Genomic DNA, 22,257 nt, shown 5'->3' on the forward strand with positions numbered 1-22,257 from the left:
TTCTATCAAAATTTGTTTTTTACACACGAAAGGAGAGAGAGAGAGAGAGAGTTACTTACTGTCCGAAAGTTCTTGGTTCTTTGCCTCACAGCCTTCTCTCAGAAGGTTTTTGTACAGTTTTTTTGATGACTATTACTGGAATCTCTCTACTATATCCGGGTAGAGAGATTTCAGTTTATTGTATGTGCTACGTGTTACGTGTATGATTTTGATGTGTTGTGGTGGTGTTGTGCGTGGGTGATTGCTTGTTTTCGTGTCATTTTCTGTTATGTTAGTGTTTGACCTAATGAATTTCATTAGGTCTGGATTGTTTGTGTTTATCGCTGTCAAACTTGTTGTGGGGTTCTGTGTTGGTGCGTTTGTGTTGGTGTTTTTGTTTTCTGTGGATGTGTTGGTTTCGGGGCTGGTAAACCTCCCCGCTTTGTTTGTTTGTTTTTCCGTTCATTTTTTTCCTCTTTTTCTTCTTCCCCCCGTGGCCACTTGCCAAGCCTCTGTGTCATCTTCATCTGACGACATGTCGGAGGAATCGGAGGGTGGGAGGGGAAGGGTGTTGGGGTCTATTTTTGTGTGGGTTGATTTTGTTGTTGGTGGTGTTGGTGCTGTTTCGTGACAGTTGGGATGTGGTGTTTTGGTTTTTGGGGGTGGGGTGGGAGTCTTTTTCGTGTTCCCTTCTTCTTGTGGGGTTGTTGTTGTTGTTGGTGGTGATGGTGCTGATTCTGTTCTTGGTGGTACTGGTGGTGTTGTTGTTTGGTTCGGCTGGGTTGCTGGCTGCTGGCGTTTCTCCATTTCGTTGTACAACTGCTTGACCAGTTGTGCATATGGCGGTGTAGGCAGTAATGCTGTTTTTTTCTTGTGCTTTTGGTTTTCTTGTGGTTGTTGTTGTTGTTGTTTTTCTTGGTATTGTTGCCGTTGTTGTTGTTGCCTTTTCTTCTGGGCTACTGGGCATGTTTTTTGAAGGTGAGTTTTGCTACTACAAAAGTAGCAAACTGGCCTTCTGCCTTCGACGAAAACATGAAAACTTGAATCCTCAGTTAATTAGATTCTATGTGGAATTTTCTCGTAGTTTGCTGGATCAATTTGTACCAGGAGTTGAAATTCCTGGCCAATCCAGTTTTCATTGTACACGGCAGATGCTTCTAATATGTTTATCTCCTCCTCTATGCCGAGACATATGGCAGATACGAGCCATTCTTCCTCAATTTCAGGAGGCACATTCGAAATCTTTATTTTCGTAACCCTACGACCAAGGTACGTAGGGATCATGAGCAGGTTCTCATGTTGTAATGACTTAGTGGAGAGGTCCTTGGCTCGCTGCTCGCTGTCTAGTCTTACCTCTATTGTTCCGAATTTCATTCCTCTCGTTATGTAAGTTTTGTAAGACCAAATCGGCTTTAAGCACCTTTCAACCTTTTCTTGAGTGAATTTTTCCAGTGTCTTTGTCTTTAAATTAATGGTTCTGTAGATGATAGTTTTTTATCTATGTTTATTTTAAAGTCCGCGGGTGTTTGAAGATGGACTGTAACGTCCTTTTTACTTAGCATGCTTTTGCATGCGAGTAATTTCTCTTTCGATATATTCAAAATTCTTTTTCTAGGCTTCAAAGCCTCGGCAAAGTTCGTGTTTGTTGTGGTGGTGGTAGCGGTAGTGGTGGTATCAGTGGTGAGGACAGTGGTTTTGTTAGCAAGGACATTTGTGTCCTTGTTGTTATTGTTGTTTTTGTTGTTATTGTTTTCACTGGTGACGGTGGCAGGCAAGACTGCTGTAGCAGCAGAGTTTTTCTTTTTCTCCATTCTCTCGTTTAACTGTGAGGAAGGAAGACTAGGAAATTCTTTTTCGAACGAAACACTGCAAAATTCAGCGTTCGTTTCACGAAAATTTTCATGGCCACAAGACGCCATCGTCTCAAAAAAAAATGGCTAGAAAGCCGAAATTGATTTTTAAATCCTGGAAATGTGCCACACAGGGCAAATTTCCGTCGCAAAAAACTTGCACCAGAGAGTCTATAAGTTGTTATACAACTTTCTATATAAAATAAACTTTAGAAACAAACTTTTTAAAACATGAAAAATGCAAAACTTACGGAGCCGACACGTCTACCGTCTGTCCATAGAGATAGATAGATAGATAGATAGACAGACAGACAGACAGACAGACAGATAGATAGATAGATAGATAGATAGATAGATAGATAGATAGATAGACAGAAAGACAAATCATGTTTGTGTATATGTATGTATGTATGTATGTATGTATGCACGTACGTATGATACATGCATATGTGTAAACACACACACACACACACACACACACACACACACACACACACACACACACACATATATATATATATATATATATAAATCAATATAAGAACGATAATATTTCTAAAAATAATATCGTTGGTGGCCACGAACGTACAACCGTATAGGTAAATTAATAAAACATTAGCACGCCGGGAGAAATATTTAGCGGTATTTCGTCTGTCTTTATGTTCTGAGTTCCAATTCCGCCGAGATCGACTTTGCCTTTCATCCATATCTGCCTAGAGTAGAAAAGAATATTTAGTTTTAAAGGCGGCGAGCTGGCAGAAACGTTAGCACGCCGGGCGAAATGCTCAGCGGTATTTCGTCTGCCGCTATGTTCTGAGTTCAAATTCCACCGAGGTCGATTTTGCCTTTCATCCTTTCGGGGTTGATTAAATAAGTACCAGTTACGCACTGGGGTTGATATAATCGGCTTAATCCGTTTGTCTCTCCTTGTTTGTCTGTCCTTGTTTGTCTGTCCTTGTTTGTCCCCTCTATGTGTAGCCCCTTGTGGGCAGTAAAGAAAAAAGGAACGTTAAGCACACCGGGCGAAATGCTTAGCGGTATTTCGTCTGGGTTTATGTTCTGAGTTCAAATTCCGCCGAGGTCGACTTTGCCTTTCATCCTTTCGGGGTCGATAAATTAAGTACCAGTTGCATACTGAAGTCGATTTAATCGACTGGCTCCTCCCACCAATATTTCGAGCCTTGATAGAATGATGCATGGTTTTACAAATCCTGTGTCATTCAGCCTGACAGCCGGTGGTTAACTTGTAATCAGCATCTGGATATTAAGAGCTTCGTTTAGGCATGCCAAAGGAGCAAGTAGTTGTCACGTCGAAAGTATTGCGCTAAAGAGGCTTACAAAACACGCGAAGCGCTTTAAGTACTGGTTTTACTACACATGCGCACTCAAGGGTCTCCGGGAAGGCAAGTCCCTTGCGCATGCGTAGATTGTACTTCCTTAATGGCGGCCATAATTTCGCGCCACTACAACCTCATATATACCACCAGAAATAGATATTTGGTGAGTGGTGAAATGTGTGGCGTTAAAAGACCCCCACCACACTTCTCGAAATAAAAAGATTTCGGAAAGAGAATTGCGTCGGAAATATTAATTCAAGTAATACCTGAGTATACCTGAGACATTTGATAAAACCCTCGGCCTGATAGAGATACCAGGAGAGTAGCAACGGAAAGCAGAAGGCGGTGATGCTACATTATGGGAACTCCAACCACCTCGAAGCCTTCTGCCCCAACAACAACGATGAATAATAACAGCCGAAAGGAAGTTTTCACTCCTGCCAACACCACAAATCCAACACCACCAAAAAAAAAGCAGTAATCACAACAACAGTATGCAGCCGCATCACCAGTGATTGTAGCACCCACCACAAGACAGGAAGCAGTAGTTGCATTAGCAACTGTAATAATAGCACAAAGAGTGGAGGCAACAAGGCAGACACCGCCCGCAAAAAGGACCACATCACCGTCAGCAACTGAAACTCCTTAAACAACAAAACAACAACAACAACTAAAAAAAAATTTACCCCATAAGGCACTCCCTTCCCCTCTTGGAATCACACGAACAAGTCATACAATGAAGGGGACAGTGAGAAGCCGAAATGACAAAACATTACCAAGACAAAAAAGAAAAAGAAGGAAAATACACCAACACGGGCGCAGGCGTGGCTGTGTGGTAAGTAGCTTGCTTACCAACCACATGGTCTCGAGTTCAGTCCCACTGCGTGGCACCTTGGGCAAGTGTCTTCTACTATAGCCTCGGGCCGACCAAAGCCTTGTGAGTGGATTTGGTAGACGGAAACTGAAAGAAGCCCGTCGTATATATGTATATGTATATATATATATATATATATATATATATATATATATGTATGTGTGTGTGTTTGTGTGTCTGTGTTTGTCCCCCCACCATCGCTTGACAACCGATGCTGGTGTGTTTACGTTCCCGTAACTTAGCGGGTAGGCAAAAGAGACCGATAGAATAAGTACTAGGCTTCCAAAGAATAAGTCCTGTGGTCGATTTGATTCGACTAAAGGCGGTGCTCCAGCATGGCCACAGTCAAATGACTGAAACAAGTAAAAGAATAAAAGAGTAAACACATAAAAAAAAAACTGACAGATATGAACAGATGTGGGATATGCCTTTGAGAAACAATGCTTAAATACCACCCCCAACAACAGCTATACTCGTACTGTCAGCAGTCAAACTTCCATCACTATATCCACCACTATTACAGATACCATCATTACAAGCACAAACCAATTCACCCATGTGACAATTCCCGCATGAACAAAACTAAAAAAAGAAAAGAAAAAGAAAAAGGTATCATTAACTACAACACAATAAACATAAGCAATAAAGAACCAATGAACTACATACATGAAAATACTAGCATTACCAACAATAACTATATAACGGTGACAAGAGAAATATTCTATCTCCCATAAAAATATCACAAAATACAGTCAATTTCTTTATTAACCATGAGGTTGAGAAAAAGAGGGGGCGATACGAGGACAGACAAAACAAACATTGGGGTCAGGGGATCGAATGGGACGGAACGTATGAATAGGCAAACAATTAAATTATATACAATTAAATGAGAAAGTGATTTACAAAAAAATGAAACGGGGAACGCGGTCGACCTCACAAACCACATACTCACACTGAAGACTTTGTTTTGTCCTTTTTATGTTCTCGTTTAGACAGTCAGCACCCTCCAGGTCAGACACCCGAAAGGAGCTTTTATGTACTAGGAACTGGTGGTGGAAATACCCACAATCAACCGGAGAAACGAAACATTTCCCCCTCCACATGAATAGGGTAGGTGGTCATTTCTCATCCACTTCTCTCTTGTCCATCATACCCGTGCACAGAATAGGCAGTATAAATACACGTGACCTGGGGGTCGGCTTGGAAGCAGGGCCGCTTGCTCAATAAGCTCAGGTTACCAGATATAAATGAGATGACCATCAACAGGACCAGAGTTTCCGATTCACAAGTTTTCATGCCCATTCCCAGTGGATACGAGATTTATTCATCTCCAAGTCGACCGAGATTGAGAGGTGGAAATACTGTGTTGATTTGGAAGAGCCTGAATCTCAGGATACAGAATATTGCCGTCCACCAGCGTCGTGGGATGCTGGACTTGCGAACTGTTTAAATTGCTCGGAGTATGTTTTGGTTCAAACATCCAAGTGAAGAACTGGGGCGAGGTGACCAGCAAGCTAACCAATCTTACCCAGAAATGGGCCGAAAGACAGAGCTTTCTTTGAAAGTTCGGGCAAGGTGACGAACGCATATATCGCCACCATCATACACTCCTGCCTAACCATTGTGCCTTGCCCCAGTTCACGTCTGATCAGACTGAAACGCCTACTCTTCCGCTTTTTCTGGAAGGGACGTGTTCCACTGGACGGGCGCTCAATTTGCTACCAACACGCATTGAGCAGAAGTCTGGATATCCTTTAGCTGATGATACACAGACACGTGCTGAGGCTACATCTCTAGCATTTCCTTGACGGTGAACAGATGTGGTCGCTGATTGTCAGATTTGCTTTTCAGTAGCTCGTCAATTTGACTGAGTTGCAGGCCTGAGTTAAATGTAAACTGAAGCAGGGCGCTTGGCACCTACAGCACCGAGGCGCTCAAAACTCTCTGCAAGTCGGGCAATGCTGTGAGTGGAAGTTCCGCTTTGCCATTCTATAAAGATTTGGTAGCGGACAGGAGCGATGACGTTCTTGGGGAGACTCTGGGCATCGATGAGAATGAACTGGCTGATCTGTTTGCGGAGGCTTTCGGGCCGGGTCCATGAATAATTTCCAAAAAGCGTTGCCTTCCAGCCTGGAAGTGCTACTGGGAGGCATTGCCGGTTTGAGATAAACTCTACAAGCATGGAAGCGCTGTCAGCCGGCCTTGCTCGAGGTGCGGAGGCGACGAGACTGTTCTACACGCACTCGTCCGGAGCCAGAGCATAGCTGACTTACAGTTCTCTCTAGAACACCTACAGTCACATGTAGGACGGATCTGAATATCAGCGGATCCTATTTAAAGATCGCCCTGCCGACTTCTTTTAACCGGGAAGGACAGGCAGTTTGGTAGCCTTGGCGAAAGCCTTAGCTTCAGTCTTTCCAGAAGAGCAGAAACGAAAAGCATGAAGATGGCGGCGCAGGAAAGAAAACACTGTTATCATAATTGTGGTGCCAAGAGTCAGTTGAATATTTTATGTCTGAAGAGCAAGAGAAATGATGGGTAAAGGAAGGCGAAGAAGACAATCGGTGACAGGTTTGGAGAAGAGAGTTCATAAAAGAATAGAGAATTCTAACAAGAGGGAACGAAAACTGTGTAAGGAGACAACCCACTTCTATACAACATCGAAGGGTTCACAGTAATGAGACTGGATAGTAGAGCCAAGGAACGCATATTGCAGTGCAAGTTTCAAATTTGTTGGCGACTTTTTCGAGCAAAAGGTTTGAATAGCAGGGGATAGATGCAAACATGTAAAAGATGGATTATTGCTACAACGTTCACCAGCTATGAACGTTTAAAAGAGTTTGAATCCGAGTAGGTTAGAATTTTCTTACACCATCTAACACAATACAATAAGTGATGGAAGGATAAGTCACACATATATAAAACAATGACAGTTGATTGTCCTACCGTGGCATTTGTATCCGAATCTGATCCTGTTTAATGTGTTTTATATCATAATATTATGTGTTGCTTTTTGTGAAGGCTTAGTGGTTAGAGCGTCCAACTTACGACCGTGAGGGTGTGAGTTCGAATCCCGAACCGGTCTGCATGTTGTGTTCTTGAGCAAGACACTTTATTTCACGTTGCTCCAGTACATTCAACTGTAGGAATGAGTTGCGATGTCACTGGTGCCAAACTGTATCAGCCTTTGCCTTTCCCTTGGGTGACATCGGTGGCGTGAAGAGGGGAGGTTGGTATGCATGGGCGACTACTGGTCTTCCATAAACAACTTTGCCTTGACTTGTGCCTCGGAGGGTAACTTTCTAGGTGCAATCCCATGGTCATTCGTGACCGAAGGGGGTCTCTCTGATACGCTGTTTTAATTAGTGTGTTTATAAAGCCATATATATTTCGTGCTTTGGTGAATTTTAATCAAATCATTTTATAACATCCTCACCCGCACCACGTTTTAATATAACCTTGTTTGTCCAGCCCCATGTCTGTTATAATCTCTATGTATATAACGTTTATTGTACTGTATACACGAGCCTTGTGGAGGCGCAATGGCCCAGTGGTTAGGGCAACGGACTTGCGGTCGGAGGATCGCGGTTTCGATTCCCAGACCGGGCGTTGTGAGTGTTTATTGAGCGAAAACACCTAAGCTCCACGAGGCTCCGGCAGCGGGTGGTGGCAAGCCCTGTTGTTCTTCTCTCGCCCCAACTTTCTCTCACTCTTTCTTCCTGTTTCTTGAGTAACGCAGCGATGGACTGGCGTCCCGTCCAGCTGGGGGGAACACATACGCCATAGAAACTGGGAAACCGAGCCCATGAGCCTGGATAGGCTTTGAAAGGCGACAAAAAAATACAGGAACCTTATGGCTAATAAAAGAAACTCTTGTTATCATTGAACTGGCAGAATCGTTAGATTATCGAAAAAAAATAATTTGTAGTATTTCTTCCGGGCTTTTTATGCTCTGATTTCGAATTCCGCCAAGGTTAACTTTGCCTTTCATCCTTTCAAGGTCGATAAAATAAAGTACCAGTCAAATTACTTAGGTTCTAACCCCTCCCCTCAAAATTGTTGACCTTGTACCTAAATCAGAAACCCTTACTATTATTAATATAGGGCGTATAGGACAGCAAGCTGGCAAAATCACACACAAATTAGAAAGAATTACTTTAGTATTATTATTATTGGCCTCTGCCTGTTGGGCGATTCGGGCGATGGGAGTTTCACATTTACATTTTATAAAGGTTCAGTGGAGAGCAAAAGCGTTCTCGGGAAAACTCTAGACGTTGATGAAATTCAACTGGCTGGTCTATTGTGGGTAACTTTTGGGCCAGGATCAAGTTAAATTCTACAAATATGACAGTACTACTCACCGAGTCTTTCTGAGACTCGCATAGGGTAAAGAAACCGTTGTTAATGCACTCGTCTTTTGCCGAAGCATTACTGATTTGTGGTTTTATATCGGACAAGTACTGTCACGTGTAGGACAGATCAGACTACCAGCTGAGCCCGATGTGGAGATCTTCCTGCCGCCTTCCTTTGCCTCTCCCCATTTCCTTTGGCAGTGAAGGGCAAGCAGTTTTTATCTGTCTGGTAGCGAAAAAGGTTGTGTTAGACCGTATTGAAATGGTGAATCTACTGCACAAGCTGTCGTCGATTTGTTCAAATTTCACTTGAAAATAAAAATGGGGGAGGAGAGAGAAGTGTTCCTTACCAGCAAATTTTTTTGAAAGGCAAATGAGAGTGACAAGCACGGTCCGAGTGAATAGGGCTGCGCCTGTGTAATGCAGAGGGACAACTGAGAGAGGACATTTACCTTAGTAGTCAGGGTGAGATTTTGATATGTAGCCACACTGCTTCCGGGGAATTTTTCTTTGTTTGAATGTTTTACTCTTTACTCTTTTTACTCTTTTACTTGCTTCAGTCATTTGACTGCGGCCATGCTGGAGCACCACCTTTAGTCGAGCGAATCGACCCCGGGACTTATTTTTTGTAAGCCTAGTACTTATTCTACCGGTCTATTTTGCCGAACCGCTAAGTTACGGGGACTTAAACACACCAACATCGGTTCTCAAGCGATGTTGGGGGGACAAACACAGATACACAAACACAGACACATGTATATATATACATATACATATATACGACGGGCTTCTTTCAGTTTCCGTCTACCAAATTCACTCACAAGGCTTTGGTCGGCTCGAGGCCATAGTAGAAGACACGTTCCCAAGGTGCCACGCAGTGGGACTGAACCCGGAACCATGTGGTTGGTAAGCAAGCTACTTACCACACAGCCACTTCTGCGCCTTTTGTTTTGACTATTTTCCTTGTTTACATATTTTTTTATGCAATCGTACTGTGCTGTCCTCGATCATTTCAACCCTCGTGGTTAACAAAGAAGGCATTATTCACTTATTTAAATAATTATTCATCATCATCATCATCTTCATTATTTTACTTCTCAGAGCGCTCGGTCTTACTAGTTCTTGTTAATTCTGTGAGAGCGGATAACAATCTGTTATCAGCCATCTCACAGGGTCTCTTTGCGCAAATTATAAGTTTATTATTATTATTATTATTAGTAGTAGTATTAGTATTAGTAGTAGTAGTAGTAGTAGTAGTAGTAGTAGTAGTAGTAGTAGTAGTAGTAGTAGTAGTGTGTGTGAAGGCGCGTGGCTTAGTGGTTAGGGTGTTGGACTCATGATCCTAAGATTGTGGTTTCGATTCCTGGACCGGGCGACGCGTTGTGGTTTTAAGCAAAACACATCATTTCACATTGCTCCAGTCCACTCATCTGGCAAAATTGAGTGATCCTGAGATGGACCAACGTCCCATCCAGGTGGGAAATATATATGCCATGAAACCGGGAAACCGGCCCTTATGAGTCAGTGTGACTCGAGAAGGGAACCATTAAGCGGCGAGCTGGCAGAACCGTTAGCACCCCGGGTAAAATGCTTAGCGACGTTTCGTCCATCGCTACGTTCTGAGTCCAAATTCCGCTGAGGTCAACTTTGCCTTTCATCCTTTCGAGGTCGATAAAATAAGTACCATTTGAACATTGGGGCCGATGTGGTCGTCTCATCCCCACCTCCAAATTGCTGCTCTTGTGGCAAAATTCAAAACCATTATCATTATTATTAGCAGTAGTAGTAGTGCATACTTTCACTGTACTACTGAGGGCAATTATGTAGGCCTTGAGTATATCATCAGTAATTATGCACACAGCTTCTAGATTATGCTGTTGAAGATTTCATGCAGTTTCTACACACACACACAATGCTGTGTGACTGCTCGTTTGCATTTTATCTGCAAGTCTACGCGATACATGGTATCCTCTGGTTTCATACGGCCACATACTTATGGAGTTCGACTGGAGTGCAGTTCATCATAGATTTGTTATCACTCCGAGTACGTTGCCGTACAATTATAATTCGGGTATCCAGCGTCTCGTCAGGGGTCAAGGCGACTTGTATCTTTCTCGTATGTCTTGGTTCGTGACAATCAAATCCGATGAAGTTGAGGGTCCAATGAAGAATGTACATTTCCATGTAATACAGAGCTCGCTTATACTAACTTGTATAAGCGGAGGCTCACCACTGGGTAAGCATCTGGCTCCGTACAGAATCACTGGCTCTATAATATTTCTATATGCCTTTGACTTAACCCTTTGGTATATAAGCCGACCATACCAGGCCCAAATACTCTGATTTATCTTTAAACCAAACAGATCCAACGTCTCATACCTACCCTACAATGTCATTCTAAAAATCAACATCTCGGAGCTACAATATAATGCAGGGTCAATTCAAAACAATGTGAATAAATGACCATTGCATTTGGCAGATATATATATATATATATATATTTATATATATATATATAGATGTTGTTAACACGTACTTTTGCAGTCACTTTCTTTGATTCTAGACGGCCTGTTTCCAAAAACCTAACCTCTCAGTGTATTGCTAAGGTCTCGGCAAGATGGAGAGACAGATGTTGAGTTCATGCATTTCTTGAGAGCATTGTATTTTTTTAAATCTTTTTTTCTTTTTACTTCTTTCAGCCATTGGGCTGCACCTATACTGAGACACCGAATTGAAGAGTTTAGTCGAGCAGTAAATCGTCCCCTATACTTATTTTTAAGGTCGGCACTTATTCTATCGGACTCTTTTGCCGAACCATCAGTTTACATGTACTTAAACAAACCAACTCTAAATTGCATATTAATCAACTATAATCTATTTTTAATTTTATTCATTCCCTTTTGATACCAGCCAGCCCCTGACCAACTCTGGTTCAAAGATACACACTTCCAGTTATAAAGCAGTCTAAATTAAATCATTTCTTCGAAATTTCATATTAATTTGTCTTCCAAATAACTGCCGGATAATGAATGATATTTTATTAAATTCCTCATTATTTTCAAAATCCTTAGAAAAAAAAAATGAAAGGCAGTGTATTTTAACAGAAATATGGTAACGAAAGGATTAACATTAAATAGCAGTAAACAACATAAGCAATTTATTTACTTATTACCGGAACAGCAGTAAGCAGAATATGTAAACTTTCACCAGTTAGATGGAAAATTTACATTAGAGAAAATTCGACAAAAATAACTCTTTGATGTCTCTTTTCCATTCGTATAATAAGCACGTGTTTATTTGATGACTGATATGAGTCAACATATGAGCAATACATTTTCCTTCACGATGCATCAACATAAGGAAAACTGAATCCCGTTACGTATGTTAGTCTTGGCGTGGATTAAAATGATTCTTCATCGCTATATTCGGATGTTTTCTGTTTGGTTGCCAGCGGCAATTTTCTGTGTAATGATACACTCTTATAGGCTAATTAATGAATGAAAGTACTTTTCGCTATAAATCAATAAATAAAGAGTTTAGTTTTAATTACTAATAAGTATTTAAAGTGTGAAAATTTTGATAATTTTAGCCAATCGTAAGTCATAGACACATTCATGTCTGTTCCGATAGTAACTAAAGGAAACATGAGAACTCTAGCCTGATGCCGTAGTAATAGTCTTTGAAAAATCTGCGGGGAAGCACGTGTTGTCAGCAGCCTTGTTTACTCGTTTCTTTTTGTCATTGAGCATTGAGATGATTGTGAGGTGTGCTAAAAATAACAGCTAAATAAGATTTTTCGATAAATCTATAAAATTAAAGTTTATTTGCCAACATCTCGCTCAGAGATTTAAAACTCACCGATTTTCTGTTAAATTAAACATTTATTTGCATAAAAAACTACCACAGACATAACGGGTATTGTTTACAAATATTGACAAGTGCTATTTTCAGGATGTTGACAAAATGTGCAGTCACGCACAAAATGACAGCTTCCAAATCCCGTTTCCTGACTGGGTGAAAATGATCAAACTTTAAATCTCTATAACTTTGTAAAAACATTTTTCTGAAAAAAAAATGCAATAACTCCAGCAACTCAGTTTGGGCAAATGTATCATTATGCCAAATTTTAAAATTTTCGGTAAACTTTAATTTTTGGAACCACTGACAACCAAATATCCCTATATTCAATTATATATCAATTAAGTATGATTATCTTGAAAAAAAACAACAGAAAATAAACAAAAGTCTTTTTTTTTAATTATAATAAATTTTATTCGCTTACATACAAATATACACACACATATACACATATGCATATAAACATACATATGCATATACATATGCATAAACATAAATACACATGTGTATATATATATATATATATATATATATATATATATATATACATACATTATATATAAATTAGAAGGTTAAAAAATATGCAAACAGTTAAAATATGATTTACAAAAATATATTCAATAACATTACGACGAAAGTATATATATATAAACAATTGCAGCGTGGAAGGTGTTTATAAGCCATTTAAAATAACACTATATATATATATTTAATTATATGTATTTCTTCTATGTTAATGAATAACAATTCTTCGGATAGAATAAATGGGTTAATAGAAACCAATGTAGCAAAGAACACAAAATAACTTTGGTGTTGTTCCTGTGTTTAAGGCAGGAAGCCCTTGAAATTTTGAGTATTTGAGTATATTTAAAAATTTAAGGAATGGAGAAAAGGCATGTTATAATTGCATACTTTATTCCTACATATGTTTCAAAGGATTACAACCTATGTGATCCATAGGGATCTGTGATATTAAAATTGTAACCTTCTCATCAGGGAAAGCATGGGAATCATCTTAAACGTAAGACATTATGACCGAAAAGATGATTCCCATGCTTTCCCTGATGAGAAGGTTACAATTTTAATATCACAGATCCCTATGGATCATATAGGTTGTAATCCTTTGAAACATATGTAGGAATAAAGTATGCAATTATAACATGCGTTTTCTCCATTCCTTAAATTTTTAAATATATATACATATATACATATATATATATATATATATATATATATATATAAAACAATTGCAGCGTGGAAGGTGTTTATAAGCCATTCAAAACAACACACAAAATCCGTTAGATTCACTTCAACATTTAAATTTGATTTGTCAAAATATTTTCGTCGCTTTGAGACCGCGACCTGTTCACTGACAAAATTCTGTGCTGCACAAAATTCTGAGATGCAGCACAGGATTTTGTCAGTGAACAGGTCGCGGTCTCAAAGCGACGAAAATATTTTGACAAATTAAATTTAAATGTTGAAGTGAATCTAACGGATTTTGTGTGTTATTTTAAATGGCTTATAAACACCTTCCACGCTGCAATTGTTTTCGTTCCAGCACACGATCTCAGATCAGGTCACTTGCTATGCAAGTGCATCTCCGTAATATATGTATATATATATATATATATATATATATATAATTACGCACTACATATACAAGCATATAATATATATATATATATATATATATATATATATATATATACACATACAAAAATATACACATGCATACAAACATATGCACACACATATACATATATACACTTATACATTTACATATATACACTTATACATTTACATATATACACACATACGCACACATATGCATGTATGTATGTTTGTATGTATGTACAAAAACAATTACAAAGAAAACGTAAACTGGTTCATCACATATTTCTTTCAATTTAACAGCTAATTGTACAGCATAATTAGTTAATTTTATCGACACGTGTTTCTACTGCATGGAGTATGTGCAGTTCCATATGCAACCCACATTATTCAGCAATGCACCTTCATTCAGGGTCTTTCCACGAGCATGTTCCGAAGCGAATTAAAAGAAAACTTTGGAGATGTATCAGTCTCCCTATTCTTTGTAATTGCTTTAGATTTACATTGCCAAATAAAGTCTTAATCCAGCATAAGAAACCCGGACTTAACCGCCAGAAGAATTACAATGGGATCGTTCACCCTAACCGATACTTGATGCTTCTTACTACTTCAGGTGGTTAACCGAAACCTGGAATATACCTGAAAACTCTTATGGTAGCCACCTGGATTAACTATCCCTATATATATTCATGTATATGTATACAAATGTGTATGTGTGTATATATATGTGTGTGTGTATATATATATATATATATATATATATATATATACACACATATGTGTATGTATGTGTGTATATATATATTATATATACATACGTGTATACATACATAACAGAATGAGATAAAAATCCAAGGTTGTGAAAGATTTCAGAATATTTATAAAGAGGTCTTACAGCTGTTTCCGGAAAATTTGATATATCCATTCATCGGAGATGGTGCAAGAAAATGGTTAAGCAATAGTTATTCTAGGGAATTGCTTAACCATTTTCTCGCACAGTCTCCGATGAAGGGATATATAAAATACCCCGGAAACAGCTGTAAGGCCTCTTTATAAATTTCAGAACATTTATCTGAAATCTTTCACAGCCTTGGATTGTTATCTCATTCTGTTAATCTTTTTACATATATACACATATACATACATACAAATATATATATACTCATATACATACATATATACTCATATACATATATATGTATTTATATACAGACATATATATATATATATTACAACTATTAAAATGCGTGTATATATGGTTTTAATTGATTAATATCAATTTCTACCATTATTAATAAATTATATATATATGTATATATATATATATATATATATATATATATATATATATATATACTCATATACATACATACATACATATACTTATATAAATACATATACATACATTATATATATACTCATATACATACATTCTCATATACAAACATACATACATATATGACTACTGGCCGGATGAACCAGGTATCATCGCGATTCGATCTTTCGACGATGCGGGGCATACATACATATATATATATATATATACTGATATATATATATATATATATATATATATATATACTCATATATACACACATATATATATATATACTCATATATACACATATATATATATATACTCATATATACACATATATATATATATACTCATATATACACATATATATATATATATACTCATATATACACACACATATATATATATACTCATATATACACATATATATATATACTCATATATACATATATATACTCATATATACACATATATATATATATATACTCATATATACACATATATTCATATATACACTCATATATACACATATATTCATATATACACACACATATATATACTGATATATACACACAAATATATATATATATATACTCATATATACATATATATACTCATATATACTCATATATACACATACATATATACTCATATATACACATACATATATACTCATATATACACATACATATATATACACATATATATACTTATATATACACATACATATATATATATACATTCATATATACACATACATATATATATATACATTTATATATACACATACATATATATATACTCATATATATATATACATATATGCTCACATACATACACATTAAAGATGACGTTGAAGCCCCGTTAATTGTAAGTAATTTTTTGAAGAGTAACTTATTTTGGGTAAATTAGGCATTTAAAATTTTAAATAGTCTATGAAACAGATGGTTATTGTAATTGAAATTAGGAATGAAAAAAAATTACAGGCAAAAAAGTAGAAATGAATAAAATACACACACACACACACACACGTACATATAAACGGAAGACAAAACTAATTCATTTTACATGAACGTTAATGGCTCAAACGAAAAGAAAATCTGCTCGCAAAAATTTGTTGTAACAAGTTCGAAACTGACGAGTGATAATACACGTATTGGTACACAACTTTTAAGGAAATTTATAAATATAAACAAAACGTCGGGGATATGTTCTTCCGTTTGTTTCTAATCCCCCCCCCCCGCCTCCATAATTTTTAAATCATGTCAAATATTTCCGGTAAAAACCAAAGTCAACTTGTACAAACGTGAAGTATTTACCAAAAGACAATTAAAAAGGTAAATAAATAAAACAACATATCTCATCAATGATCTCTCGGAATTTACATTTAACATACATTTTTCTTGAGTTTGTAAACTTCTGGTTGCTTTCCAGTAACATAACACTGTTTTTGTTGCATTTCACGGATATTGCTTCTCTTCAAAAATTCTTTCAATTAGGGAGCAGAAACCAATATGGAAAATATTTAATTTACTACAACAACCAATCGCTAAACGAAATGAACTTTACGGTAAAATAAAGAAAGATTAAAGATACAAATAAGTATATTGTTCGCCCGTTAAATGTTTTTATGTACGAATAGAAGAATCTGAATCTTTGGTTCTGCTCCTCAAGCTCGTTCTACACACACACACACACACACACACACACACACATTTTTTTTTTTTACATAGATAATCACTTATTTTCAGATTCTACCAACGGCCAAACTTGATGTGATGGTATTTTCTAGTTGAAAATACAATCACACCTTACATAATGGAAGTTCAGTATATTTGGACAGGAAGATGTCCCCATGCTCCAAATATCGTCTTTTGATGAAAACAATGTGTTCTTACCGCATTTATGAATATATCCAGACTGTACAAAGTTGACACAGGAATATCAGTTTCTGTTCAGGTTAATTTTTGTTATAAGACTTTATTTCCGCAGGGAAAACACAACAACATAATTGAAGGTTGAATACACCACCATCGTCGCAAAGCTTAGTTCTCCATTCAGTTCCACTTATCTTTTCTGAATAATAACGTAGGTCCCAATCTGTTTTCCGAGTATGTTTTTCCTTGTCATGACATATAATATCTTTTGTTGCAGTGTTAAATGATCGTTGCGTTGTTTGCACTTCGTATGTCGGTACTGGTGTGATTTCAGGTTTACTTTCCGGAATACAACGACATTGATTGCTGTCGAATCGAGTTGCAGCTTCACATGATATTTTTACCCATTTGTTTCCCTGGGTCATCTGCTCGTAAACCTGTGGGTTTGCCGTGGCTCTTCTTATAGACTGAGGAGGATAAGGACATATACTAAAGTGTTCAGGTTTACCTGTCGGTTCTGTTTCAGGTTTACCTGTCGAAACACAACAACATTTTTTGTCGTTGAATCGACTGCCAGCTTCACATGATATTTTCACCCATTTGCCTCCCTTGGTCATCCGCTCATAAATCTGTGGGTTTGTAGTGGCTCTTCTTATAGACCGAGAAGGCTTATGCCCACATACTTGGTATTCCGCTTCAGGTTCAGCTGTCGGTTCTGTTTCAGGTTTACCTGTCGGTTCTGTTTCAGGTTTACCTGTCGGTTCTGTTTCAGGTTTGGTTTCAGGTTTACCCTCCGGCTTTCCCTCCGGCTGTCCAGGTGTTATCGTAACACAACAGCATAATTTCAAACTAAATCGTTTTGAGCCTGGACAATATTTTACTTCCCATTTGAATGATGGTGACAACTGCTTATACTGCCTTGGGTTCGTCGTACATTTCCTTATACCCTGAGATGCCGTATCTACACAATATGCGTGTTGTACTTCAGATTCTGCTTTCGGTTTGCCTTCCGGTTCCGTTTCAGGTTTACTAGTTGGTTCTGTTTCAGGATTCGTTTTTTGTTTCGATTTTAAAACACAACAACACTCCTCATAAGAGAAAATATATCCATTTTGACAAGCCTTTATCGTCCATGTACTGCCGCTCTGTTCATAATAATAATGTTCAATTTTAGATGTTTTTCGTCGTTTATTTGACGGTTTATGAAGACAAATCTTCTCCGCAATTTCAGGTTCTCCCTCGGGTTTACTTTCCGGTTTTGTTTCAGGTTTCCCTGTCGGTTCCGTTTCAGGGTTACGTTCTGGTTCTGTTTCTCCCTCCGGTTGTGCAGGTGTTGTACCTGTCGAAACACAACAACATTTTTTGACGTTGAATAGACTGCCAGCCTCACATGATATTTTCACCCATTTGCCTTCCTTGATCATCCGCTCGTAAATCTGTGGCTTTGTAGTGGCTCTTCTTATAGACTGAGAAGGCTTATGCCCACATACTTGGTATTCCGCTTCAGGTTCAGCTGTCGGTTCTGTTTCAGGTTTACCTGTCGGTTCTGTCTCAGGTTTACCTGTCGGTTCTGTCTCAGGGTTTGATTTTGAAACACAGCAACACTTGTCGTGGCTGAAAATATATCCATTTTGACAAGCTCTCAGCTTCCATGAACTGCCTCTCAGTTCGTAATAATGACGTTCATCTCTAAATGTTCCTCGTCGTTTATTTGACGATTTATCAAGACAGAACTTTGGCGAAAATGCATTTTCTCCCTCCGGTTGTGCAGGTGTTGTACCTGTTGAAACACAACAACATTTTTTGATGTTGAATCGACTGCCAGCTTCACATGATATTTTCACCCATTTGCCTCCCTTCATCATCCGCTCGTAAATCTGTCGGTTTGGAGTGGCTCTTCTTATAGACTGAGAAGGCTTATGCCCACATACTTGGTATTCCGCTTCAGGTTCACTTGTCGGCTCTGTTTCAGGTTTACCTGTCGGTTCTGTTTCAGGTTTACCTGTCGGTTCTGTTTCAGGTTTACCTGTCGAAACACAACAACATTTTTTTATGTTGAATCGACTTCCAGTTTCACATGATATTTTCACCCATTTGCCTTCCTTGATCATCCGCTCGTAAATCTGTGGCTTTGTAGTGGCTCTTCTTATAGACTGAGAAGGCTTATGCCCACAGACTTGGTATTCCGCTTCAGGTTCACCTGTCGGCTCCGTTTCAGGTTTACCTGTCGGTTCTGTTTCAGGTTTACCTGTCGGTTCTGTTTCAGGTTTACTTGTCGAAACACAACAACATTTTTTTATGTTGAATCGACTTCCAGTTTCACATGATATTTTCACCCATTTACCTTCCTTGATCATCCGCTCGTAAATCTGTGGCTTTGTAGTGGCTCTTCTTATAGACTGAGAAGGCTTATGCCCACAGACTTGGTATTCCGCTTCAGGTTCACCTGTCGGCTCCGTTTCAGGTTTACCTGTCGGTTCTGTTTCAGGTTTACCTGTCGGTTCTGTTTCAGGTTTACTTGTCGAAACACAACAACATTTTTTTATGTTGAATCGACTTCCAGTTTCACATGATATTTTCACCCATTTGCCTTCCTTGATCATCCGCTCGTAAATCTGTGGCTTTGTAGTGGCTCTTCTTATAGACTGAGAAGGCTTATGCCCACATACTTGGGATTCCGCTTCAGGTTCACCTGTCGGCTCCGTTTCAGGTTCAGCTGTCGGTTCTGTTTCAGGTTTACCTGTCGGCTCCGTTTCAGGTTTACCTGTCGGTTCTGTCTCAGGTTTATTTGTCGGTTCTGTTTCAGGGTTTGATTTTGAAACACAGCAACACTTGTCGTGGTAGAAAATATATCCATTTTGACAAGCTATCAGCTTCCATGAACTGCCTCTCAGTTCGTAATAATAACGTTCATCTCTAAATGTTCCTCGTCGTTTATTTGACAATCTATCCAGACAGAACTTTGGGGAAAATTCAGTTTCTCCCTCCGGTTGTGCAGGTGTTGTACCTGTCGAAACACAACAACATTTTTTGTCGTTGAATCGACTTCCAGCATCACATGATATTTTCACCCATTTGCCTCCCTTGGTCATCTGCTCGTAAACCTGTGGCTTTGCAGTGGCTCTTCTTACAGATTGAGAAGGCTTATACCCACATACTTGGTATTGTGCTTCAGGTTCACCTGTCGGCTCTGTTTCAGGTTCACCTGTCGGTTCTGTTTCAGGTTCACCTGTCGGTTCTGTTTCAGGTTTACTTGTCGGTTCTGTTTCAGGGTTTGATTTTGAAACACAGCAACACTTGTCGTGGCTGAAAATATATCCATTTTGACAAGCTATCAGCTTCCATGAACTGCCTCTCAGTTCGTAATAATAACGTTCATCTCTAAATGTTCCTCGTCGTTTATTTGACAATCTATCCAGACAGAACTTTGGGGAAAATTCAGTTTCTCCCTCCGGTTGTGCAGGTGTTGTACCTGTCGAAACACAACAACATTTTTTGTCGTTGAATCGACTGCCAGCTTCACATGATATTTTCACCCATTTGCCTCCCTTGGTCATCTGCTCGTAAACCTGTGGCTTTGCAGTGGCTCTTCTTACAGATTGAGAAGGCTTATACCCACATACTTGGTATTGTGTTTCAGGTTCACCTGTCGGCTCTGTTTCAGGTTCACCTGTCGGTTCTGTTTCAGGTTTACTTGTCGGTTCTGTTTCAGGGTTTGATTTTGAAACACAGCAACACTTGTCGTGGCTGAAAATATATCCATTTTGACAAGCTATCAGCTTCCATGAACTGCCTCTCAGTTCGTAATAATAACGTTCATCTCTAAATGTTCTTCGTTGTATATATGAAGGTACATGCCGACAAAATTTTTGAGGGAGTTCAGGTTCGACCTTTGGTGTAACCTCCGATTCGCTTGTTGGTTTCACATAAGTACAATCACAGATAGCACTGCTGAATGTGCCGCCGGCTGCGCAAGTTTTCTTCTCCCATGCGTTATTGCTATTGATCTGAAAATAATACTGTGGATTCGAGTCGCTTTTACGGAAATATCCATACTTGGGGTGTTTACATATTTTGGTATTTTCAGGTTCAGGCGTTGTAACAATGACACCGATAGTGCAATAACATTTAGTTAGACTGAAGGTAGCACCATTATAGCACTTTATTCTTTCCCATGTGTTGCTGTTTGTTAGCTGTTGAAAATAATTCACATCAGTATCTCGTTTACGTGTTCTGGTATTAGCGCCTGGATATTGACATGTTTCATGGCTATTTTCAATGCAACGGCAGTGTGTCGGACTGAAAACTAATCCACTTTTACAAGTATTCGTTCCCCATTTTCTCGTTTTTACACGTTCTTGATAATAGCTATCTTTTGGATCAGCTCTTCTGATGTAAGTCTTTGAGCCTCGAAATATGCAAGTATTTGGTGTATTTTGACGCGTGTGTATCATGAGTAGTGTTGGAATACATGCACAATAGCGGTCACTGAAAACTCTGCCAAACATGCAACTACGTCGAATCCAAATATAGTCCCAAATTGGTTCATAATAGATCGATTTACTTCGTCCAGGCACTAGAGCACAAGTTAAATTCGAGCTTGTTTGAATTTGTTTGCCATCAATCTCTTCAAGCAAAAAAATAACAGCAACAGTGACTAAATATACTACAGATTTCATATTGGATGTGTTGTTTTGCTATGCATAGAGAGACAAATTGAAATACAAGAGCAGTCGTCAACTCGGTAAGCAATCCGGTAAGTATTAAGCGGCGCACATGACGTAAGTTTATATAGTACTCATACGTCTTGAATTCACACTACGACACAAAAATAAAATGGGTGGGGGATACTAGAAGCAGAATGCGGTGAAATAAAAAATATTCTTAATTATTCATTGTATATGTGTGGGAAACAGGAAGCCTATTCAGACGGTCTTCACTGAATCCATGAATATATAATAGGCTTCACTTTTTAGTTAAGAATACTATCAAAACTTCACAATGAATTAATAATAGTGAATAGAAATGTCTTCCTATCTTTACTCCATATAAAAAGCATTTTGTAACAATAAAGCCTTTTTTATGGGAGTAAATATAACTGATAGATGAGGAAAACGAAGTGGGTGGGAAAAAAGTATTTCTTAGTTTGATTGTTTGTTTTGTTTTTTTACATTTTGATAATACATGGATGATTTATT

At 38.4% G+C, this 22,257-nt stretch overlaps 1 protein-coding gene across 1 annotated transcript; it reads right to left on the reverse strand.

Moving 5' to 3' along the window:
* Window positions 1–12,922: 12,922 nt before the first annotated feature.
* Window positions 12,923–21,881, reverse strand: LOC149133387 (uncharacterized). The gene has a single exon (XM_089360240.1). It carries the CDS (start codon window positions 21,736–21,738, stop codon window positions 17,143–17,145), a length of 4,596 nt encoding a protein of 1,531 aa, XP_089216366.1. The 5' UTR covers window positions 21,739–21,881; the 3' UTR covers window positions 12,923–17,142.
* Between the last annotated feature and the right edge of the window lie 376 nt (window positions 21,882–22,257).

Source organism: Octopus bimaculoides, chromosome 11, assembly GCF_046866305.1.
Source record: "Octopus bimaculoides isolate indiv1 chromosome 11, ASM4686630v1, whole genome shotgun sequence".
NCBI classification, from domain to species: Eukaryota; Metazoa; Mollusca; class Cephalopoda; order Octopoda; family Octopodidae; genus Octopus; species Octopus bimaculoides.

Bases quoted from the DNA above. Each gene is read 5' to 3' on its own strand.
- LOC149133387 (XM_089360240.1), bottom strand. From the start codon at position 21,738: ATGAAATCTGTAGTATATTTAGTCACTGTTGCTGTTATTTTTTTGCTT.